At 43.7% G+C, this 25,556-nt stretch overlaps 2 protein-coding genes across 2 annotated transcripts in view; both read left to right on the top strand.

The window, feature by feature from the left end:
• The window catches only part of LOC112231423, a gene marked incomplete in the record, with an annotated part of 690,592 nt that overhangs the window by 606,179 nt on the left and 58,857 nt on the right, over positions 1–25,556 (top strand).
• Positions 4,592–24,682, top strand: cldn3c (claudin 3c). Its single transcript, XM_024398177.2, has 2 exons — positions 4,592–5,640; positions 23,922–24,682. Exons 1-2 carry the CDS (start codon positions 5,153–5,155, stop codon positions 24,577–24,579), a joined length of 1,146 nt encoding a protein of 381 aa, XP_024253945.2. The 5' UTR covers positions 4,592–5,152; the 3' UTR covers positions 24,580–24,682.

The raw sequence follows: 25,556 nt of genomic DNA, 5'->3' as shown, positions 1-25,556 counted from the left end.
TGATGTCCTCGTCACTTTCTACAAAGAGACATTTTTGTAACACAGAGCAAAACATCTGAAACCAAGAGCAGACTCAGACAAGGAGACTGGGATGAGGTAACCAAGGTATTTATTAGCAGGTTTCAGGAAGCCTGGAGTGGAGGCTGAGGCTGGAGCGAGGGGAGTTGGGACTGGGTAAGCAGGCCCGGAGAGGAATTCAAGGACGCAGTGGAGTGGGGAGTCCAGGACAGAGTAGCAGGACTGACGAGATGTGGGACTAGAGACATGGGCCAATGTCAGCGCGGGTAGAACTGTAGAGGAGAGGAAAACAGCGTCAGGCAAGGGAAAACAGGCATAACACGAAAACAGGATCTAAGCAGGAACAAACGGCAAAAACCGCAGACTGACTGAGCAGAGGTTACAATCTGGTAGCATGGAAGTTTTTATGTGTATTTTTTTTACCTTTATTTAACTAGGCAAGTTAAAAAACAATTCTTATTGTCAATGATGGCCTAGGAACAGTGGGTTAACTGACTTGTTCAGGGGAACAGTGGGTTAACTGCCTTGTTCAGGGGAACAGTGGGGTAACTGCCTTGTTCAGGGGAACAGTGGGGTAACTGCCTTGTTCAGGGGAACAGTGGGTTAACTGCCTTGTTCAGGGGAACAGTGGGTTAACTGACTTGTTCAGGGGAACAGTGGGTTAACTGCCTTGTTCAGGGAACAGTGGGGTAACTGCCTTGTTCAGGGGAACAGTGGGGTAACTGCCTTGTTCAGGGGAACAGTGGGTTAACTGCCTTGTTCAGGGAACAATGGGGTAACTGCCTTGTTCAGGGGAACAGTGGGTTAACTGCCTTGTTCAGGGGAACAGTGGGTTAACTGCCTTGTTCAGGGGAACAGTGGGTTAACTGCCTTGTTCAGGGGAACAGTGGGTTAACTGCCTTGTTCAGGGACAGAACAACACATTTTTTTACCCTGTCAGCTCAGGGATTCGATCTTTCAACCTTTCGGTTACTAGTCCAATGAAGTGGCAGGGCTGAGTATTTGTAGACGTCTTGAATATGGATCAGGTTGCAGCTGGTGGGGATCTGCTGTGCCTCCAGCACACCTGTCTCCGTCCACACAATCACACACACACACACAGAGAGGAAGAGGGAGAAAGCACTGGGGGAGTGGTGGCAGGTTAGAGAGACACAGGATGAGAAGTAGAGGGCGTGGCAGGAGCAGATGTAACAATTTTGGGGTATTTGGCCTCTTTAAAACAAGCTGCCTCATGGTCCTATAGGACAGGCAGACAGAGAGTTATGTAGGCTGGTCCCACGTCTGCCTCATGGTCCTATAGGACAGGCAGACAGAGAGTTATGTAGGCTGGTCCCACGTCTGCCTCATGGTCCTATAGGACAGGCAGACAGAGAGGTATGTAGGCTGGTCCCACGTCTGACTCATGGTCCTATAGGAAAGGCAGACAGAGAGTTATGTAGGCTGGTCCCACGTCTGCCTCATGGTCCTATAGGACAGGCAGACAGAGAGTTATGTAGGCTGGTCCCACGTCTGCCTCATGGTCCTATAGGACAGGCAGACAGAGAGTTATGTAGGCTGGTCCCACGTCTGCCTCATGGTCCTATAGGACAGACAGACAGAGAGTTATGTAGGCTGGTCCCACGTCTGCCTCATGGTCCTATAGGACAGGCAGACAGAGAGTTATGTAGGCTGGTCCCACGTCTGCCTCATGGTCCTATAGGACAGACAGACAGAGAGTTATGTAGGCTGGTCCCACGTCTGCCTCATGGTCCTATAGGACAGGCAGACAGAGAGTTATGTAGGCTGGTCCCACATCTGTTTGTGTGTCAAGCCAAACATTTGGCCTGACATTGAGTGACAAAGAGTTGGTTTAATTAAAGCACATACAGACTGGCACTCAGGCTAAAGCTACTGTAGGTTAAGTGTGAGATTATGTCAAACATGCGATGACACAATATTACTGTAAATATTATTATTGTCGTCCAACATGTAGCCTGTTCATGTGACCCATATCCCTCATTCATAACCAGAAAAATCATAAAACTCATGACACATTTTGTTACCCATTCGCCATAAACACATGCATTATGACCTAGTAAAATATGTTTCGGTTCACTCGTTTTTATTTATATTTAGAAGTTGCGAAAGCTTATTTTTATGGACTGTAATAAAATAAGATGTTTCATATCTCGGCCTGTAAACATTGCTTGCCCTGCATGCACAGATTAATGTGGGTGTGGCTGCATGCACTATCATTTGGCCAGCATTACGGTTGTGTCCCAAGTCACACCTTATTCCCATAGGGCACTGTTCAAAATCACTAATAGGGTGCTATTTCAAATCAAATCAAATCTTATTAGTCGCAAGCGCCGAATACAACAGGTGTAGACCTTATAGTGAATTGTTTAATACAAGCCCCTAACCTGCAATGCTGTTAAAAAAATGAATAAGATTAAGAAATAAAAGTAACAAGTAATTAAAGAGCAGCAATAAAATAACAATAGTGAGACTATATATAGAGGTTTACCGGTACAGAGTCAGTGTGCGGGGGCACCGGTTAGTCAAGGTATTTGAGGTAATATGTACATGTAGGTAGAGTTATAAGATAATAACAGAGAGTAGCAGTGGGGGGGGGCAATGCAAATAGTCTGGGTAGCCATTTGATTAGATGTTCAGGATTCCTATGGTTTGGGGGAAGAAGCTGTTTAGAAGCCTCTTGCACCTAGACTTGGCGCTCCAGTACCTCTTGTCATTCGGTAGCAGAGTGAACAGCCTATGACTATGGTGGCTGGAGTCTTTTTTTAGGGCCTTCCTTTGACACCACCTGGTATAGAGGTCCTGTATGGCAGGAAGCTTGGCCCCAGTGATGTACTGGGCTGTACGCACTACCCTCTGTAGTGCCTTGCAGTTGCCATACCAACAATTCCCATACCGAGCAGTTGCCATACCAGGCAGTGATGCATCCAGTCAGGATGCTCTCGATGGTGCAGTTGTAGAACCTTTTGATGATCTGAGGACCCATGACAAATATTTTCAGTCTCCTGAGGGGGAATAGGTTTCGTTGTGCCCACTTCAAGACTGTCTTGGTGTCCTTGTTAGTTTTTTGGTGATGTGGACACCAAGGAACTTGAAGCTCTGAACCTGCTCCACTACAGCCCCGACGATGAGAATGGGGGTGTGCTCGGTCCTCCTTTTCCTGTAGTCCACAATCGGCAAACTAAATGATGGTGTTGGAGTTGTGCCTGGTCGTGCAGTCATGAGTAAACAGGGAGTACAGGAGGGGACTGAGCACGTACCCCTGAGGGGCCCCTGTGTTGTCGGAACAGTGTGGCGGATGTGATGTTACCTACCCTTACCACCTGGAGGTGTGGGGAAATGCCTTCAAATCCCAAGACTGGATCAGAAGGTTGCTTCTACATCTGCATTGCTTGCTGTTTTGGGTTTTAGGCTGGGTTTCTGTATAGCACTTTGTGACACCTGCTGATGTAAAAAGGGCTTTATAAATAGAATCGATTGATTAAAAACCGGCCACTAGTAGCAACAGTGAGCGCTATAACCATCAAGTAGGTTTGGGTTTTCCTAGGGTGTTGTGCACGTGGGTGGTAGATGTGGTTAATCCCATAACTCTGGATCAGAAGGTTGCATGTTTAATCCCAGTCATGGACACTGTTTTAACCATATCCCAAACCTTAACCCTTTAACCTTTAACCTTTCTTAATGAGTGACTAAACTTAACCCTTTAACCATTAACCTTTAACCATTCTTAATGAGTTACTAAACATAAACCTTAACTTCAAAATTTGATATTTGGAGCAACTTCGAAATCTGACGTTTGGAGATAGTGGATGAACATCTAATTCTGCAGTGAGACTGTGAGAGCTTGTTGCTAACACACCTGATTCAACTCAACAAAGGCATGGAGGGAGATCTGTCAGTTGAATCAGGTATGTATGCTAGTCCAGGGCTGGAACGAAAGTGTGCACCACCTTGAGACCTCCGGGAATGGATTGAGATACTATTTTTTGAATTGTCAGCATGCAGCCTATTTTTACACAAATAGGCCACAGTAGACAAAGACACACAAGCACACACGCTATCAGCAGCCAGTTTTGTTTCAACGTCCCTGCCTCCCATCAGGTTACCTGTCAACCACATTACAACCACATGCCTCCATTCTATCAAGTTACCCATCAACCACATAACAAGCCCTGCCTCCCTTCCATCAGGTTATCAACCACATAACAAGCTCTGCCTCCCTTCCAGCAGGTTACCTATCAACCACATAACAAGCCCTGCCTCTGCTACTTATTACCTATTAACACCAATAAAAACCACAGAGGACAGTGCTACTATGGGCTAAAGGCTAACCCATAAATACTACTCCCTTTTACGAGGAAACCCACACACACACGCACACACACACACACACACACACACACACACACACACACACACACACACACACACACACACACACACACACACCCCTCGCTGTAAAAATGTCCGGTGTCCAGGCCACACCTGATTGGCTGGCCCTGACGTATGATGTCATGGCTTCAGTGGGTCTGACCATGCTGCAATAAAATATATAAAGATAAGAGTGAACAACATCTCAACTGCAGAGAAAACGGGATATCTGTACCTGAAAAAATGCACACAGAGATACACACACAGAGAACGCACTGTGAGAAGCTTCGATTCCTGGATACGTAGACAAGGGAGAGGTGATCTGCTAGAGGACTGAAGGAGAAAAGAAGATAAGGAGAGAAGAAGAGAGGAGAGAAGAAGAGAGGAGAGAAGAAGAGAGGAGAGAAGAAGAGAGGAGTGAAGAAGAGAGTGTGTGAGGGGTGAAAGAATGTGAGAAATAGTTACAACCAAGACGTGTGAGGGAGATATAAAAGGAAGAAGTTGGAGATACATAAGACCAAGAAAAAGAGGGAAATAATGAGGGAGGGAGTGAGAGTCTGAGATCGTGAAAGACAAGAGCAAAATAAAGAGACTGTGAAAGAGTCACAGCTGAAAAGTGAGGGTCTGAGAGAAGAGTAAGGAAAGCGATCAAGACGTCTGTGGAGTGAGTGACTGAGAACAAAGGCAAGTGAGAGAAAGAGGAGTGCCACCCTAATCCTCAGTGGGACTCAGCCAGTAGTGTGGTGCGATGGCGTCGTTTGCTCTGGAGCTAGTGGGTGTGATCCTGTCAGTGCTGGGCTGGATACTGAGCATAGTGAGCTGTGCTTTGCCCATGTGGAGGGTCACAGCTTTCATCGGAGCCAACATCGTCACAGCACAGGTCTACTGGGAAGGGTTATGGATGAGCTGTGTGTTCCAGAGCACGGGACAGATGCAGTGTAAGGTCTACGACTCCATGCTGGCCTTACCCCAGGACCTGCAGGCTGCCAGGGCTCTTACTGTGGTCACCATCATCCTGGGGGTCATAGCTCTCCTCGTGGCTACCATTGGGGCTAAGTGCACCAACTGCATCGAGGAGGAGGGGGTGAAGGCCAAGGTGATGGTGTCTGCCGGAGTGGCCTTTATCCTGGCTTCGCTGACCCAGATAGTGCCTGTGTCCTGGTCGGCTCACACCATCATCCAGGTGTTCTACAACCCCATCATCCCCTCAGCACAGAAGATGGAGATCGGGGCGGCGCTGTACCTGGGCTGGGCCGCAGCCGCGCTGCTGCTGGTGGGGGGGGCTATCCTCTGCTGCAGCTGCCCTCCCCAGGAGGACAAACCCATTACGAGGTACTCAATCCCCCCCCAGAGCCGGATGGTGTATTCCGCAACTCCACGGTCTGCAGCCCCCAGCTCGTACAACAGGAGAGACTACGTGTGAGAAAGGGGCGGCGGGGGGTTGGTATTTGTGGGATTCTTATGTTAGAATATAAGGGATTGTTTCAACTGTTTGTTTAAATATACCAGGAGAATGGGCAAAATCTTTAACTCCTTCTTCCCTTCATGGAAAGGGAGATGTCTTGAGCTTAGAACGGTTTGAGGTGACCTGAACTCTGAATCAAGTTTACTCTTATTCCTCTGAGACCGAAAAAAAAAAAGCCCTTATACACTAATCAAAACAAAATTGTTTGTTGTTTTATACTGTCTGGTTTACTTTCAGTTGTCAGAGACTCAGTTGTCAGGGACTCAGTTGTCATGGACTCAGTTGTCATGGACTCAGTGGCCAGGGGCTCTATTGTTTATTTTAAGTGTTGTTCTGTCCATGAGCTGTTTTTGTCTATTGATGGTCTGTATTATGTCATGTTTTGTGTGGACTTCAGGAAGAGTAGCTGCTTCAGCCAGAGCTATGGGGATCCTAATAAAATACAAAATACTCATCATAACTGAGCACTACTATAGGCCACAATGATCTTATTAACTAGAGTTATTGTAGACTTGCAATATACTGTATCTTGTCAATACAGGTGATTAAATAATAGATCATGTGATTTAAAAAAATGTCACGGCTTGCTGGACCACAACCAACTTGACCTAAAGCCAGTGGTGTAATTAAATAAAAAATACTTTAAAGTACTACTTAAGAAGTTTTTTGGGGTATCTGTACTTAACTTTACTATTTATATTTTTGAGAACTTTTACTTTTACTTCACTACATTCCTAAAGAAAATGATGTACTTTTTACTCTATACATTTTCCCTGACACCCCAAAAAAAAATCATTTTGAATGCTTAGCAGGACAGAAATGATCCAATTCAGGCACTTATCAAGAGAACATCTCTGGACATCTCTACTGCTTCTGATCTGGCGACTCACTTAACAAAAATGCTTTGTTTCTGAATGATGTCTGAGTGTTGGATATGCCCCCGGCTATCCGTAAATTTAAAAAACACGAACAATTGTGCCATCTGGTTTGCTTAATATAAGGAATTTGAAATTATTTTTGCTTTTACTTTTGATACTTAAGTATATTTTAAACCAAATACTTTTAGACTTTTACTCAAGTAGTATTTTACCTGGTGACTTTCACTTTTACTTGAGTCATTTTCTATTAAGGTATCTTTACTTTTACTCAAGTATGACAATTGGGTACATTTTCCACCACTGCCTAAAGCTGAACTAAATGTTTTTTAATTTTGGGGAACTTTTTTAGTGTGCTATTCTTATTTTGAATGGTTTGAATCACTCCATATGTGTATGTTTCCAAATGTTATGTGAAATATGTCAAACAAAAGTTTTAGGCTTCGTACTGTTGTCAGAAGAAGAGGTAGGACGGCACACAGCTGGTATTGCATTTGAACTGTTGTCTGAAAACCATAGAGGGAGGAAGAGAAAGGGGAAATTGATTATGCATCAGTGTCCAATCCATTCAACAGACATTTCAACAATGCACGATATGTACAGTAAGACTAGGACAATATATACATATATTTTATAAGATACGTAAACACAAAAATAGACTGCAGGGTTGCTGGGGCAACCAAACAGTCAGGTCAACAAGGTGCCACAGTAGCAGTAAACTACAGAATACAAAGAGCATTGACAGCAGTGACATTGTGATGTTTGAGAGTAGGGGAGGAGGGAGACTTCATGGTCATATAAAATGTTATAGCTTATCTTCTCACCATAGAGTGAACCTGTATAAAGAAACTACTCAGATGAAGTTTGGACTTTGATATCATATCTGTTTTTGTTGTTGCAGTATGTCATCCATTTACTGACAGACAATCTGGGATCTTTTGAAATGAATAAGCTTTCCATGGGACGTGTAACTCCTGTACTGTAAATGATTGACTTCTGTTTGCCTGGAAATATTGTGTTTACAGTTTGATGATTCATACAAAACAGGTTATATAATAAAAGTGTTTTACTCTGTTCAGTAAAATATGTGTTTTTTGCATTATTTTGAAATTTAATATATGACGCTTTAATGTTCCCCAATAATAAAATAGCTCAAATTAATAGGAAGTATTTCAACATGTCAGCTGGATATGGAAGTACAGTCTCTTTCACCTGTATGTTTAGTTTTACTGATTGTGAAATAGAGGGAGCTGCGGTAAAAGGTCATGTGTGTGTGTGTGTGTGTGTGTGTGTGTGTGTGTGTGTGTGTGTGTGTGTGTGTGTGTGTGTGTGTGTGTGTGTGTGTGTGTGTTTTTCTGAGTGAGGTAAAGACTTGACAGGAAGGATCTACCATTCAGAGTAAACAACAGTCATAGGAGGAAAGGCTGCAGAGAAGCCAAGTAAACTCTTTCCCAGAGTTTCAGTTTCACCCATGTGTGACAGAGAGAAGACATTCACATTTAAATTACAGCATGTGACAAATCAGGCAAATACCATTTGTATGATATATTGGTATGAGCTGGGTTTAGAGAAGAGGGTAAGGTGGGGTTAGAGAAGAGGGTGAGGTGGGGTTAGAGAAGAGGGTGAGGTGGGGTTAGAGAAGAGGGTGAGGTGGGGTTAGAGAAGAGTGTGAGGTGGGGTTAGACAAGAGAAATTTACATACAAGGACATTTTGATTATCTATTTACTTACCTATTCTATCACTGTCATGCATTGTGTTTTTTTCTGACAGCATATCTAAACAGTTTCAGTGGAAAGCAGACTACCATACCCGTCATTGGTTCAATAACCATGGTGGTGCGTTTACACACAATAGATAGGAAGAAAATACCATAAAAAGTGGAAGTGTGAGGAAAGTATTCACGCAGATCACACAGACACACACACACAAGCACGGACACTCCATAATCACAGTGACTCAGCTGGTCTGGCTGGCTCAGGGATAGAGACAGGCTGGCAAAGATACTGACTGAATGGCTGACTGGCTGACTGACTGACTGGTTGATTGACTACTGCTGCTTCCCTATTTGAATAGTTAAATAGTTCCTTATGGTCTGACCTGAGAGGTGTGGAGGCACATGGTTTAGTGGAGAGGCCTGGAGAGGTGCTGCCGCAGGTGAATATTAACACCACTAAACTACTTCACTTCACCAATCAGGTAGTCATTGAAAAAACAAGTTGTTTTCCATAACCTGGATAGGTAGGGGCACAGCACACCTAAGGTTGGAAAGGAATTACACAAGTTACACATTTAACATTTTAACATATACAAAGTCTCTGCTGCCTACTGTCCGACCGTGCATTGGGCTTGCATCTGTCCTACGTTCCACTGCTCAGCAGCACAATGGCTGGCGGAATGAAACTTGCCCTGCTCCTGTTCATGCTGAACAATGGGACCCTTAATGTCCTTCCAGGGGGAAGCAGCTCAAAACATTGGGCAAGATTGCGTGTGAGGTCCTCTATGATGAACTTGGCCTTGTCCCTTGCCTGTTTATCATAGAGGCCCTGAAGCGCCCTGCACTACAGCCTGCAGAGCTTGGATCCGAGGTTCACAGTCCGCCTGAGGATTCCCTTATTAGCTATTGACAACCCCCGTACCAGGCCAGGAAACAGAAGGTCAGCACATTCTGTATGGCCGGTGTAGTAGTTAAGAGTATCCTGGTGTTGACATTCAGTTGTCTCAGTCTGGTGTAGTAGTTGGACAGTATCCTGGTGTTGATAGTCAGTTGTCTCAGTCTGGTGTAGTAGTTGGACAGTATCCTGGTGTTGATAGTCAGTTGTCTCAGTCTGGTGTAGTAGTTGGACAGTATCCTGGTGTTGATAGTCAGTTGTCTCAGTCTGGTGTAGTAGTTGGACAGTATCCTGGTGTTGATAGTCAGTTGTCTCAGTCTGGTGTAGTAGTTGGACAGTATCCTGGTGTTGATAGTCAGTTGTCTCAGTCTGGTGTAGTAGTTGGACAGTATCCTGGTGTTGATAGTCAGTTGTCTCAGTCTGGTGTAGTAGTTGGACAGTATCCTGATGTTGATAGTCAGTTGTCTCAGTCTGGTGTAGTAGTTGGACAGTATCCTGATGTTGATAGTCAGTTGTCTCAGTCTGGTGTAGTAGTTGGACAGTATCCTGATGTTGATAGTCAGTTGTCTCAGTCTGGTGTAGTAGTTGGACAGTATCCTGATGTTGATAGTCAGTTGTCTCAGTCTGGTGTAGTAGTTGGACAGTATCCTGGTGTTGATAGTCAGTTGTCTCAGTCTGGTGTAGTAGTTGGACAGTATCCTGATGTTGATAGTCAGTTGTCTCAGTCTGGTGTAGTAGTTGGACAGTATCCTGGTGTTGATAGTCAGTTGTCTCAGTCTGGTGTAGTAGTTGGACAGTATCCTGATGTTGATAGTCAGTTGTCTCAGTCTGGTGTAGTAGTTGGACAGTATCCTGGTGTTGATAGTCAGTTGTCTCAGTCTGGTGTTGTAGTTGGACAGTATCCTGGTGTTGACATTCAGTTGTCTCAGTCTGGTGTAGTAGTTGGACAGTATCCTGATGTTGATAGTCAGTTGTCTCAGTCTGGTGTAGTAGTTGGACAGTATCCTGGTGTTGACATATAGTTGTCGCAGTCTGTGCAGAAGGTTTAGTCATTGTTGGCATGTTTTGTTGATGTTCTGATTGTTGCCATTAAAAGAGAGTCCCTGTCGTCATCCATGGTCAATTTAGGAAAAGGATGATTTTAGCTAGCTAGCTAGCCACCGGAGGACAACGACACAATGAGATGCAACAATTCAAGTTTTTTTCTGTTGATGATGTTTGGCTTCTGATGTGATGTGATTGGCAAAGCTAATTGTTCTATCTGTGTGATTGGTGTGAACCAAATCCAAACTAGCTTCCCTTGACACTTTTTTATGGTGCGCCAGGACCAATCACAGCTGAGCTCACCCAGTTAAGCTCAACGCTGGTTGGCTATTATTTTATAGAGCAATTTATCAATGGAGGCCAAATGCTCACTTGCTTCCCTTGCTTACAATGCTACGGGCGGTAACAATGTCATACTCTTTTTGACCAGACACCACCAGATAGATAAGCTACACATACTGAGACAGAGGAGCATTGTTTCATTCGCTCTGATACTTTCTCCGGTGAGATGCATTCAACCTCTTGCAAATTGAAGGACATTTGTGAAACAAGGAGCGACAAAAGCTACATTATTTTTTGTATGTTTTTCTTTGTTTTCTTGGTAGTTTTTTTGGGGAAGCTTGGCCAGGCTGCCCTTGGCACCCATAAATATGCACCACTGGACACTGGAAGACGTTTCTGAGTAACAGAGTGAGGGCTTTGCCTAGGTGCTTTGTTTAGTTTTTTGTGGGACTGAAAAACATTTCTGGAATGTAAAATAAATGCTATTAGCCGGTTCCCTTGCATTTAAAATAATGCTTCTGTTCCCGAACACTATTGATCACGTTCATTCCTGGTTCTGATTCTGTTCCTCTTTTTTACGACACATCCACACTTTTCACAGTAGTTGGACAAAATCCAATATAATGTTTGTTTTTTAACAACAACAACAATAAATAAATGTAAAATGTAATTATATCGCCATGATACTTATTTTCCACCATAATTTGCAAATAAATTCATTAAAAATCCTACAATGTGATTTTCTGATTTTTTTTTCTCATTTTGTCTGTCATAGTTGAAGTGTACCTATGATGAAAATTACAGGACTCTCTCATCTTTTTAAGTGGGAGAACTTGCACAATTGGTGGCTGACTAAATACTTTTTTGCCTCATTGTAGTTTGTAATTGACTAAAGTAAAAGTAGCCCTCGTAATAAACTACTCAAGTAAGAGTAAAAAAATATTAGATCAGAAAACTACTTACGCACTAGTTAGAATTGTAGTTTGGTCATTTTTTACACCTTATGGTAAACTGTGAGAGAACAAAAATTACAACTTACTGTAATTGATTTGACATTAATTTAATTATTTAACCTTTTACTGCAGTGGGCTAAATCAGGGTCACAAAGAGTGTTTCTAGGAAGCCTTAAACAAATATACTTTGAAACTAAAGTATACACCTCACAGACATGGTTATGGGCTTCCAAGAAAGAAGACACGTAACATGTCAGATATAGAGTTACATTTTAATTAGTTTGCATTGCAATATTACACTTTATATAGAGCACAGAAGACATAAATATAACAAAACTGTTTAATTAACATAGAAACACTGGATTGTCAGCGTGTTTATTTAATTAATATAGATTAATTATGAAGAATATTAATAACATTTGGCGTGTCTTTGGCTATGCTGGATTAAGTGATATGACATGTTATTCTATAAAATCCTTTCTCTGTAATTAATATTACCTGATTGAGCTAATCATGTAAATGTAATTAACTAGAAAGCCGGGGCACCACGAAAGAGTGTTTATAGAGCTGTTATCTTCCGAATAAACTCTTAAAGACCTAGTAATATTTTACATCAATAGCAGTCAATATTAATCGTCACCTTATTTCAGTCTCATCTGAAAGTTGTACATTCTTAGTTATCTGCACGAACCCTGGCTAACAAGTTGAATCAGCAATACAAAATTGGGTTTAATTATTTATTTACTAAATACCTAACTAATCACATAGAATTACATATACACAGAATGCAAATGATGTCATACAGAAAACGTCCCTGGTGGACGGAGCCGACATGACGGCTGGTTACACAAAGGAAAGGTGGTTGGGTTTGAGTGAAAGAGCGGGAAGACTTGAGGAACAAAGGGGAAAAGCTATTCTATCGTAAATACAGATGTTATGAATTCTAAATTACCGCCCATTTGGAAAAGTAAAATGCAATAAATATTTACTCCGAGCTGAGCTTTGGTAGGTTGGTCGTAAATGCTGGCCGTGTTGGCCAACAGAGATCTTCCTGTCCTCGGAAGAATGTCTCTGGTGGTAAATTGGATACGTTGTAGTATCTTCGTTGTGTGTTAGACGTGGGTACGTTGTCCGTCCTTTCCTAGCCCACGTCTACAGCTGCTGTTGCTAACTCAACGGCTAGGAGGTATCACATCTGTATTCTCTACTTTCCAGCTACCCGGATAAAGCACTAAATAAACTTCAGTTAGTGCTAAATACGGCTGCTAGAATCCTGACTAGAACCAAAAAATTTGATCATATTACTCCAGTGCTAGCCTACCTACACTGGCTTCCTGTCAAGGCAAGGGCTGATTTCAAGGTTTTACTGCTAACCTACAAAGCATTACATGGGCTTGCTCCTACCTATCTCTCTGATTTGGTCCTGCCGTACATACCTAAACGTACGCTACGGTCACAAGACGCAAGCCTCCTAATTGTCCCTAGAATTTCTAAGCAAACAGCTGGAGGCAGGGCTTTCTCCTATAGAGCTCAATTTTTATGGAATGGTCTGCCTACCCATGTGAGAGACGCAAACTCGGTCTCAACCTTTAAGTCTTTACTGAAGACTCATCTCTTCAGTGGGTCATATGATTGAGTGTAGTCTGGCCCAGGAGTGTGAAGGTGAACGGAAAGGCTCTGGAGCAACGAACCGCCCTTGCTGTCTTTGCCTGGCCGGTTCCCCTCTTTCCACTGGGATTGTCTGCCTCTAACCCTATTACAGAGGCTGAGTCACTGGCTTACTAGGGCTCTTACATACCGTCCCTAGGAGGGGTGCGTCACTTGAGTGGGTTGAGTCACTGATGTGATCTTCCTGTCTGGGTTGGCGCCCCCCCTTGAGTTGTGCCGTGGCGGAGAAATTTGTGGGCTATACTCGGCGTTGTCTCAGGATGGTAAGTTGGTGGTTGAAGATATCCCTCTAGTGGTGTGGGGGCTGTGCTTTGGCAAAGTGGGTGGGGTTATATCCTTCCTGTTTGGCCCTGTCCAGGGGTGTCCTCGGATGGAGCCACAGTGTCTCCTGACACCTCCTGTCTCAGCCTCCAGTATTTATGCTGCAGTAGTTTATGTGTCGGGGGGCTAGGGTCAGTTTGTTATATCTGGAGTACTTCTCATGTCCTATCCGGTGTCCTGTGTGAATTTAAGTATGCTCTCTCTAATTCTCCGTTTCTCTCTTTCTTTCTCTCTCTCGGAGGACCTGAGCCCTAGGACCATGCCTCAGGACTACCTGACATGATGACTCCTTGCTGTCCCCAGCACCTGGCCGTGCTGCTGCTCCAGTTTCAACTGTTCTGCCTGTGATTATTATTATTTGACCATGCTGGTCATTTATGAACATTTGAACATCTTGGCCATGTTCTGTTACAATCTCCACCAGGCACAGCCAGAAGAGGACTGGCCATCCCACATAGCCTGGTTCCTCTCTAGGTTTCTTCCTAGGTTTTGGCCTTTCTGGTTTTTCCTAGCCACCGTGCTTCTACACCTGCATTGCTTGCTGTTTGGGGTTTTAGGCTGGGTTTCTGTACAGCACTTTGAGATATCAGCTGATGTACGAAGGGCTATATAAATAAATTTGATTTGATTTGATTTGATTTGGTGAATAAGAGTTCAAAGTTCATACCATTCGCAACCAAAGCTCACGCTGAGGTTGGCTTTGTTCTGTAGTTGACATGTTAGTCCTTTTTAGAGTATGGACTGTCGTCCTATCGACCTCAGAACAGAAGGTTACATAGTTTATAACCAATGTCTCTTCACAGGGGTGGGCCACTGATTGAGCAGAGCTCTAACCTTATGAAAACCCAATTCTCTCCTTTGGTAGCTAAAATTACATTTAATATTTTCACAAATAGTTTCATATTCAAACATTTAAATTGCACAACAAATCCATGTGAATCTGATAACTAGAATGTGTAGACTTCCCAGATACAGTTTATGTTGTCTTGTCATCAGTCATAATGTCTCAGATGACAACCGAACTGACATCATATTCATTAAGTACCAACGCATATTTTCAACTGGTTCTATTACTGAAATATGGTTCCTTTGCCCCCACTTGTTTGATGTTCCCAGACTCTCTATGTTTAACAAAGGCTATTCAAGAGTCCTTCAGTAGGGTCAAGAGAGAGAGGGGAGAAAGGTATTTATGGGGGGTCATAAACCTTACCCACAGGCCAACGTCATGACACATTCCACCCATGAGGCCACTAGGTCATTTTACTACGGCTAGCAGCCCAGTACCATCTTGCAGATGTCTTCGAGCACAGGTGTGTAATCATTACGCCGATTCTGATGCAAAATGTTTAGTCTGTTGCAGAACGTTTTGCAACAGAAACCGTTTACTCCAAACCGGAAAACGCAAACAACAGTTTCTATTGGACAAATTCAGGTAGTCCATTCACTGTTTTGTAATGTTTGCTCTGTTTTCTTCCATTTTGTTCTTAAACGGTAAATGGTTTCTGTAAAGAACACACCCCAGGTAGTCGCCAATGAAGACTGACATCAAACAAAGTCCATAGGCTGTAAAGTTAGTCTTATTCAAAGTTGACATATCTATCAATGTGCTCAATTTCATAAAAAGGTAAATGGCCACAAGGAAAAATGATGGTACCTATAAGTATTTAAAAAAAAAAAAAAAATTAAGAATTCGATTCAAATGATTAATTCTCTTTTTAATGAGAATTAATTCTCATTCATTCTTAATTTTAATTATTAATTATCTGTAATGAATTGAATCTTGCTCATTGACAATGTTTTTCATGTCCATGCTCAGCCATAATGCAATTTACAGTCGGCCTAGCCCCTTTATCAGTGTGAATGCTATTGAAGCCATGCAATTAGTTACAGTGCCTTCGGAAAGTATTCAGACTCCTTGACTACTTCCACAATTTGTTACGTTACACTCTTATTCTAAAATGTATTAAATATTTGCTATGAGACTCGAAATTGAGCTCAGGTAAATCCTGTTTCCATTGATCATCCTTGAGATGTTTCTACAACTTGATTGGAGGTAAATTAAATTGATTGGACCTGGTTTGGAAAGACACACATCTATCTATATAAGGTCCCACAGTTGACAGTGCATGTCAGAGCAAAAACCAAGCCATGAGGTCCAAGGAATTGTCTGTAGAGGGGGACTGTGGGGGGGGGTCTAGAATGGTTGAGGGACAGCTTTTGGGGAACTGTGGGAGGATCGTGGAGGGTTCAGGTGTCACGGGCATCGTAAGAAGTGCACCAAGGTGCAGCGTGGTGAGCGTACATATTCCTTTTTATTAGAATGTCGCCAACAAAAACAAACATTACAAAACGACGCTTAACAGGGCTATGATGCCTCTAACAAAGTTAACTACCCACACTGTAAGGAGGGAAAAAGGGCTACCTAAGTATGATTCCCAATCAGAGACAACGATATACCCAGCCAAAACATAGAAAACAATAGAATGCCCACCCCACATCACATCCTGACCTAACCAAATAGAGAAATAAAACAGTTCGTAGACCCTGCTCCACCTCTGGCTCACCCCACTTTGGTGGCGCCTCTGGTGCGTTGACCCTCGTTGCGAGCCCCGGACTGGGCACCCTCGCTGCAGGCCCCGGACTGGGCACCCTCTCTGGAGGCTCCGGACTGGAGACCGTCGCTGGAGTCTCTGGACTGGAGGCCATCGCTGGAGGCTCCGGACTGGAGGCCATCGTTGGAGGCTTCGTGCCATGGATCATCACTGGAGGCTTCGTTCTGGGCGCAGGCACAGGATTCACCGTGGAGGCGCACTGGAGGTCTCAAGCTTGGATCCTGCACATCCAGCCAGGCTGGATGGTTATCTTCGCCCTGCAAATGCGGGGCACTGCCTCAGGACGCACTGGGCTGTGCAGACGTACCGGAGACACAGTGCGCAGAGCTGGCGCAGGATATCCTGGGCCGAAGAGACTCACTGGAGACCAGGCGCACTGAGCCGGCACCATTCTTCCTGTCTGGATGCTCACCCTAGCCCGGCAGATGCGGGGAGTTGGGATGTAGCGCACCAGGCTGTGAACGTGCACTCGAGACACCGTGCGCTCCACCGCATAACACGGTGCCTGACCAGTACAACGCACGCCACGGTAAGTACGGGGAGTTGGCTCATGTCTCCAACCTGGTGGTGGGTAGTTCTGTCACGGGCGTCGTAAGAAGTTGACCAAGGTGCAGCGTGGTGAGCGTACATATTCCTTTTTATTAGAATGTCGCCAACAAAAACAATACCCCTCGCCAACAGCCAATGAAATTGCAGGGCGCCAAATATAAATCAACAGAAATCTCATAAATCAAATTTCTCAAACATACAAGTATTAGGCACCATTTTAAAGATAAAATTCTCATTAATCCAGCCACAGTGTCTGATTTAAAAAATGCTTTACAGTTAAAGCTCCACAAACGATTATGTTAGGTCACCACCAACTCAAAGAAAAACCCAGCCATTTTTCCAGCCAAAGAGAGCAGTCACAAAAAGCACAAATAGAGATAAAATTAATCACTAACCTTTGATGATCTTCATCAGATGACACTCATAGGACTTCATGTTACACAATACATGTATATTTTGTTCGGTAAAGTTCATATTTATATCCCAAAATCTTATTTAACATTGGCGTGTTATGTTCATTAGTGATATTGTGATATTGTAGAGAGCCACATGAATTCACAGAAATCATTATAAATGTTGATTAAAATTCAAGTTTTATGCATGGAACTTTAGATACACTTCTCCTTAACTTCTTAGGGCTGCAGGGGCAGTATTGAGTAGCTTGGATGAAAGGTGCCCAGAGGTGCCTAGAGTAAACTGCCTGCTCCTCAGTCCCAGTTGCTAATATATGCATAGTATTATTAGTATTGGATAGAAAACACTCTGAAGTTTCTAAAACTGTTTGAATGATGTCTGTGAGTATAACAGAACTCATATGCCAGGCAAAAACCTGAGAAGAAATCCAAACAGGAAGTGAGAAATCTGAGGTTGGTCGATTTTCAACCCAGCCCCTATTGAATTCACAGTGGGATATGGATGAAGTTGCACTTCTTAGGGCTTCCACTAGATGTCAACCGACTTTAGAAACTTGAATGAGGCTTCTACTGTGTTGTGGAGCTGAATGAGAGCTGAATGAGCCAGGTATCTGGCAGAGAGCCAAGGGCTGGTCACCCGCAATTCACATGATAGCGACCTGCGTTCCATGACAACGATAGACAGCTGTCCCTGATTGAGAACCATACACGGCCAAAACATAGAAATAAAGAAATATAGAAAACAAAACATAGAATGCCCACCCCACATCACACTCATACCTAACCAAATAGAGAAATAAAACAGCTCTCTAAGGTCAGGGCGTGACATCAGGTTCACGTTTTTTGGCCTGGTGGTAGATCGGTCAACATGCCCTTGAGCAGGACATTAACCCTCGGATGGGGCCACAGTGTCTCCTGACCCCTCCTGTCTCAGCCTCCAGTATTTATGCTGCAGTAGTTTATGTGTCGGGGGGCTGGGGTCAGTTTGTTATATCTGGAGTACTTCTCCTGTCCTATTCGGTGTCCTGTGTGAATCTAAGTGTGCGTTCTCTAATTCTCTCCTTCTCTCTTTCTTTCTCTCTCTCGGAGGACCTGAGCCCTAGGACCTGAGCTCCAGGACTACCTGACATGATGACTCCTTGCTGTCCCCAGTCCACCTGGCCATGCTGCTGTTCCAGTTTCAACTGACCTGAGCCCTAGGACCATGCCCCAGGACTACCTGACATGATGACTCCTTGCTGTCCCCAGTCCACCTGGCCATGCTGCTGCTCCAGTTTCAACTTCCACCTGACTGTGCTGCTGCTCCAGTTTCAACTGTTCTGCCTTATTATTATTCGACCATGCTGGTCATTTATGAACATTTGAACATCTTGGCCATGTTCTGTTATAATCTCCACCCGGCACAGCCAGAAGAGGACTGGCCACCCCACATAGCCTGGTTCCTCTCTAGGTTTCTTCCTAGGTTTTGGCCTTTCTAGGGAGTTTTTCCTAGCCACCGTGCTTCTACACCTGCATTGCTTGCTGTTTGGGGTTTTAGGCTGGGTTTCTGTACAGCACTTTGAGATATCAGCTGATGTACGAAGGGCTATATAAATAAATTTGATTTGATTTGATTTGATTTGAACCCTGGATGCTTCTGTGTGTTACTCTGAATGGGAATCGGTTGGATGACTCGTATGATGTAGTTATTGAGCGGCTTCACTGCAAGTATATTGTATGTTTTGAATATTCAATAAATAAAAATAAATAAAATAACGATTTCTTTTTTTAAAGCCATGAGGTCGAAGGAATTGTCGGAGGAGCTCCGAGACAGGATTGTGTCGAGACAGATCTGGAGAAGAGTACCAAAACATTTCTGCAAAGTTGAAGGTCCCCAAGAACAAAGTGGCCTCCATCATTCTTAAATGGAAGAAGTTTGGAGCCACCAAGACTCTTCCTAGAGCTGGACGCCCGGCCAAACTGAGTAATCGGGGGTGAAGGGCCTTGGTCAGGGAGGTGTCCAAGAACCCGATGGTCACTCTGACAGAGCTCTAAAGTTCCTCTGTGGAGATGGGAGAAACTTCCAGAAGGAAAACCATCTTTGCAGCACTCCACCAATCAGGCCTTTATGGTCGAGTGGCCAGACGGAAGTCACTCCTTAGTAAAAGGCACATGACATCCCGCTTAGAGATTTCCAAAAGGCACCTAAAGACTCTCAGACCATGAGAAACAAGATTCTCTAGTCTAAATGCCAAGCGTCACGTCTGGAGGAAACCTGGCACCATCCCTACATTAAAGCATGGTGGTGGCAGCATCATGCTGTGGGGATGTTTTTCAACGGCAGGGACTGAGAGACTAGTCAGCATCGAGGTAAAGATGAACGGAGCAAACAGAGAGATCCTTGATTTTAAAAAACCTGCTCCAGAGAGCTTAGGACCTCAGACTGGGGCAAAGGTTCACCTTCCAACAGGACAACGACCCTAAGCAAACAGCCAAGACAATACAGGAATGGCTTCGGGACAAGTCTGTGAATGTCCTTGAGTAGCCCAGACAGAGCTCGGACTTGAACACGATCGAACATCTCTGGAGAGACCTGAAAATAGCTGTGCAGCAAATCTCCCCATCCAACCTGACAGAGCTTGAGAGGATCTGCAGAGAAGAATGTGAGAAACTCCCGAAATACAGGTGTGCCAAGCTTGTAGCGCCATACCCAAGAAGACTCAAGGCTGTAATTGCTGCCAAAGGTTCTTCAACAAAGTACTGAGTAAAGCGTCTGAATACTTATGTAAATTATATGTTTCAGTTTAAATTTGTAATAAATTAGGGGAAAAAAATTAAACTGTTTTTGCTTCATCATTATGGGATATTGTGTGTAGATTAATGAGGGAAAAAAATAAATGTTATACATTTTAGAATAAGGCTGTAACGTAACAAAATGTGTAAAAGGTTAAGGGGTCTGTGTCACGTTCTTTCAAAATCGAACCCAGAAGCAGACCAGAACAAGGAGAGTAGGAAGAAGGTGAGTATTTATTTACAAGTGAATGTGAATGGGTAGATATATCCAGGTGGCGTAGCGGGCAGCGGTGGTGAGTTGATGGGAGTAAATCATTTTATTTGGATCCAATGGGGTGTTAATGCGGAATCTTCTTCTAATTCCGACAATGCCAGGCGGGAATGGGGTAAAAAAAAAAAAAACTGATCCGGGTGAGTAATGTTCATGGCTAACGATCCGGCAGGGAATGGATGTCAGGTCAGAGCTTTTGAAGGGGAGAGGTGATGATCAGGACAGGTGTGCAGATTACTGATGGGATACAGGTGCGGGTGAACATCGATCTCCCAACAAGCTAATTCGCCCGGCAACCAGACAGGGTGCGTTCCAGGACACCGGAAACACACTCCAGGACAGAAACACAGGCAAACACAGACTCAGGAAGCGGGATTCGTGACAGTCTGAATACTTTCCGAAGGGCACTGTAGAACAATGTGGGTTCAAGTTAACGTATTTAGCAAAGATACGTCTACATTTTGTTATTTTGTTTCTGTAAGCCATTTAACAAACTATAACAGAATAACATTGGAATTGGAATTGATTCCACCAAGGCAATACATAGAAGACCGTAAATACACAACCTGAAGCAACCACATATTTCACCATGGAGCACGTTCTGATTGGCCAGTGAGGGGCCATGGATCACGTTCTGATTGGCCAGTGAGGGGCCATGCCTCAACAGAATGTTGTGGAAATTCAGTACTGAGAAAAATAAACATCTGTTAAAATAACATCAAATTGATCAGAAATACAGTGTAGACATTGTTAATGTTGTAAATGACTATTGTAGCTGGAAACGGCAGATTTTTTATGGAATATCTACGTAGGCGTACAGAGATCCATTATCAGCAACCATCACTCCTGTGTTCCAATGACACGTTGTGTTAGCTAATCCAAGTTTGTCATTTTAACAGGCTAATTGATCATTTTAAAAACCTTTTGCAATTATGTTAGCACAGCTGAAAAGGGTTGTTCTAATTAAAGAAGCAATAAAACTGGCCTTCATTAGACTAGTTGAGTACCTGAAGCATCAGCATTTGGGTTTACTTTTATTGGCCAGTCTGAGATATGGCTTTTTCTTTACACATGAGAACACCATCACAACATGTGTCAGGCCTTCATTCACCATCCTTAACACAATACAAATACGTACCCACTTTAATTCATCTGCTTTAGTGCTTCACTGACTGCTAAGGCCAAAACAGCAAATTGAGTTAACTGAACATTAGTTATTGACAGTTATGACAGAAAACAACTGACTTTATTCTACAAAGTGTGAGTGAAATTTTTCATGGTATTTCTAATGTGTCACTCGGTATATGGAGGAAGCTGTAGACTGTGATTTCGTAACCGATACTGAGATGAGTACATGGTTTGTATGCTAAGGGTGTCTGGGCTCTCTCTCTCTCTCTCTCTCTCTCTCTCTCTCTCTCTCTCTCTCTCTCTCTCTCTCTCTCTCTGTGTGTCATATTTACTCACAGGGCAGTTTTTCAGGTTTTCAGGGATCTGGGAATGTTTTCCCGCATAATCATTCTGTTATAGGAACTGACACAGAAACCTGCTGGCTGTGGAAGGCCATGTCACCATGTGGAAGCAGGAAGTAGGCCAACATAATAAATAGTAAGGTGGCTCAACAATTCTAACTGCAACGTCAACCTATTTCCATATTTGCCTTTTATTAATAAATTCTAATTCATATAGAAACAAACAAAGGTAGAATTATACAAAGGAATAATTACCATTAGAGTCAAGGAGCCAAGAAACTACTGTGAGAAATCACTATCATAAAATGTAATTGTGTACGTTGCTACACAGTAGGCTTAGGTGAATCACAGTGTGAGGCTTATTGCTGTGTGTGTGTGTGTGTGTGTGTGTGTGTGTGTGTGTGTGTGTGTGTGTGTGTGTGTGTGTGTGTGTGTGTGTGTGTGTGTGTGTGTGTGTGTGTGTGTGTGTGTGTGTTTGTGTGTGTGTGTTTGTTTGCGTGAGTGTGACTGAGGGCTCTATTTTTTGGGGCTGGCGCTAAGGAGGCGTAAGTGTCAAACACGTTATTTAGCCATTTTGTCAGGTTAAAACTGGGGCATTTTCCAGCCCCATATGCCAGGTTTGGTTTTTGACCTGTGGCAATATTTGAAGTGTGTCCTTAAAAACATGAGCAAACGTGACAATTTCAAGCAGCACTAATGGGAAGTTTTAAGACCCACAAAAAGAAGCTCTTAATGGCATGGATTTTGAGAACGGAAGCACAGCCTATCGAGCCATGAAGCACAGTTCCCATGGAAGGAGAGATGTGTCATTTGTGCATGTAAATCTCAATTGGTTTCCCCCAATTTTGTTAAATTTGATTAAAAACCAAGCATAGAAACAGCAAAAATTATTTGACACACCCCCAAACCTATAACGCTTTTGTCAGCGCTAAAATGTACTGTTGTGTTAGGTTAAAAAAGTGTATCTGAGTGTATCTGCCCAGCCTGATCACTAGAAATAGACTTTGATTTCAGGAAAGGTCCTGAGAACAGCGATATATGCCTTCCTTGGAGCTCACACGTTTGTTTAAAATGATGGCCCAGCACTGAGCGCAAACTCACATTTTGAAGGGAAACGACGAGATCTCGTTGATCTGCCTTGGTGTGTGTGTTTGTTTCTATGTGAAGTCATAAAGCCTATAGGTAACCACAGTAAAGCCTATAGGTAGTCACAGTAAAGCTTATGGATAGTCACAGTAAAGCTTATAGGTAGTCACAGTAAAGCTTATAGGTAGTCACAGTAAAGCTTATAGGTAGTCACAGTAAAGCTTATAGGTAGTCACAGTAAAGCCTATAGGTAGTCACAGGCCCAACCACTCAGTGAGGACAACAGACTCTGTAGAACGTATCACTATGAGCTACTGTTGCCCTCTCTGGCTTACCTACAGGGAGGGCATGAGAAGGGTGTGTGTGTGTGTGTGTGTGTGTGTGTGTGTGTGTGTGTGTGTGTGTGTGGGGGAGATTGACTGGCCTAAAGTTTGTTGTCAAACCAACCAAATTAGGATAACACCAGCTGTACCAGCCATTACCTCTAAGGTACAGAGTACATCCAGTCAGAGGACATGATTTAGTGCACTTGTTTCTAACATTTATTGGGTATTTGTTCTTCAGAAAGGCATGAAAGTAGAGAGCAGGTAAGGCCTGGGTAATTGTCAATGCGCTGTCTGTCCCTATGTTACTGGAACAAATAGTCAAGAGGGAGTCAGATTACAGGTGAAACTCTCCCCTCTGGCTCCCTCCCTCCTCTCATCTCTCCTTCCTCTTCTTCCTTCTCCTCCTCCTCTATGGGCAGGTGTTGTTTTTGTGAAGAGCATTCAGCAACCTGTTCTGCCACCCTGTGACATCATCACCAGGGGACTCCTCCCTCCATCCTTACCTGCCTCCACTAGACTATAAAAGATCTCAGTTTCCGTGGCAGCATCACTTAGCTACATCACACCCGCCACACACAGAGAGAGAGAGAGAGAGAGAGAAGGGAGTGGTCATACACAGGGCCATCAACAGGCAGAAAACAGAACACAAAGAACCTAGGACAAAGTGCTGGACTGAATCCTCTGTTCATTCTTTGTGCTGAATTCTGGAATCTCAGGAGGTTCTAGAATTCCTTAATTTAGTCATATCCTCATTTCTCCAGGTAGATCAGGTGTATAAGAGAGACACCCCCAGGAAGCCAGCATGTCGATGGGCATGGAGATTGTGGGCATCGCCCTGGGAGTCATAGGATTCATCCTGGGCATCGTGGTCTGTGCTTTGCCCATGTGGAAGGTTACAGCCTTCATCGGAGCCAACATCATTACAGCCCAGACCATCTGGGAAGGGTTATGGATGAACTGTGTGACCCAGAGCACGGGACAGATGCAGTGTAAGATCTATGACTCCATGCTGGCCTTACCTCAGGACCTTCAGGCTGCCAGAGCCATGACTGTCATCGCCATTGTCCTGGGGATTCTAGGGGTGATGGTCTCCATCGTCGGAGCCAAGTGCACCAACTGCATCGATGACGAATCCTCCAAAGCTAAAGTCATGATCATCTCCGGAATCTTCTTCATCCTGGCCGGTATCCTCATCCTCATCCCTGTCTCCTGGTCGGCCAACACCATCATCCGAGACTTCTACAACCCCCTTTTGGTCGAGGCCCAGAGGAGAGAGCTGGGAGCCTCACTCTACATCGGCTGGGGGTCGGCGGCCCTGCTCCTTATTGGAGGAGCCATGCTGTGCTGCTCCTGCCCCCCCAGGGAGGAGAAGAGGTACAAGCCCCCCCGCATGGCCTACTCCGCACCTCGCAGCGTGAGTGGGGGCGCAGCGGGATACGACAAGAAAGACTACGTCTGAGAGGGACTATTTCACCTGCATGATTGAACGGAGGGGAGAAAAGATAGAGGGTGAGAAGAAGAGTGATAGAGGAGAAGTAGACAGATAGATAGATAGATAGATAGATAGATAGATAGATAGATAGATAGATAGATAGATAGATAGATAGATAGATAGATAGATAGATAGATAGATAGATAGATAGATAGATAGATAGATAGATAGATAGATAGATAGATAGATAGATAGATAGATAGATAGATAGATAGATAGATAGATAGATAGATAGATAGATAGATAGATAGATAGATAGATAGATAGATAGATAGATAGATAGATAGATAGATAGATAGATAGATAGATAGATAGATAGATAGATAGATAGATAGATAGATAGGAAAAACTAGGAGACAACTCCTACTGAAAAGACTCCGATATGAAGGGATGTGTGTTTTAATGTTACTGCTTAGCTTTTCCTCCTCTTGGGTGTCTCTGTTCAGCGTCATTGTTCAGCTTCATATAGGCTTGTGTGAAGTTTGGTCGAGGCTGTCAGACCCAGATGCTGTACATACAATCCCAAAGGGGTAGGTTGACTACTGGTAATGACTGGTTTTATGAAATAGTTTCAATTCTAGTTGTTATTCACTCATTTCAAACTTCAGACGATAAACCAAAGTCCTTTTGTTTCAGCAAACCGTACAGTTGAAGGGTCTTGGTTTTTAAGTACTTGGGAGAACTGCTTCAGTTACACAGCATGCAGGCTCATATTTCTACTGCAGTATGGAGGTCCCTATTGCGTGTGTAGTTTACTGTTGGCGAGGTGGGATTTTCTTTCACTGAAACGTTCAGTTAAAAGTTTCACTGTGTCTCATTAACACAGACCAGGAAGGACCAGCACTGTTTTTACGTAGATTAGGCAATGAGTTTCAGTATGTGTGTGCATGTGTGTGTGTGTGTGTGTGTGTGTGTGTGTGTGTGTGTGTGTGTGTGTGTGTGTG

The sequence above is a fragment of the Oncorhynchus tshawytscha genome, linkage group LG33, assembly GCF_018296145.1.
Source record: "Oncorhynchus tshawytscha isolate Ot180627B linkage group LG33, Otsh_v2.0, whole genome shotgun sequence".
NCBI classification, from domain to species: Eukaryota; Metazoa; Chordata; class Actinopteri; order Salmoniformes; family Salmonidae; genus Oncorhynchus; species Oncorhynchus tshawytscha.
This window is presented reverse-complemented; position numbering and strand designations above follow the sequence as displayed.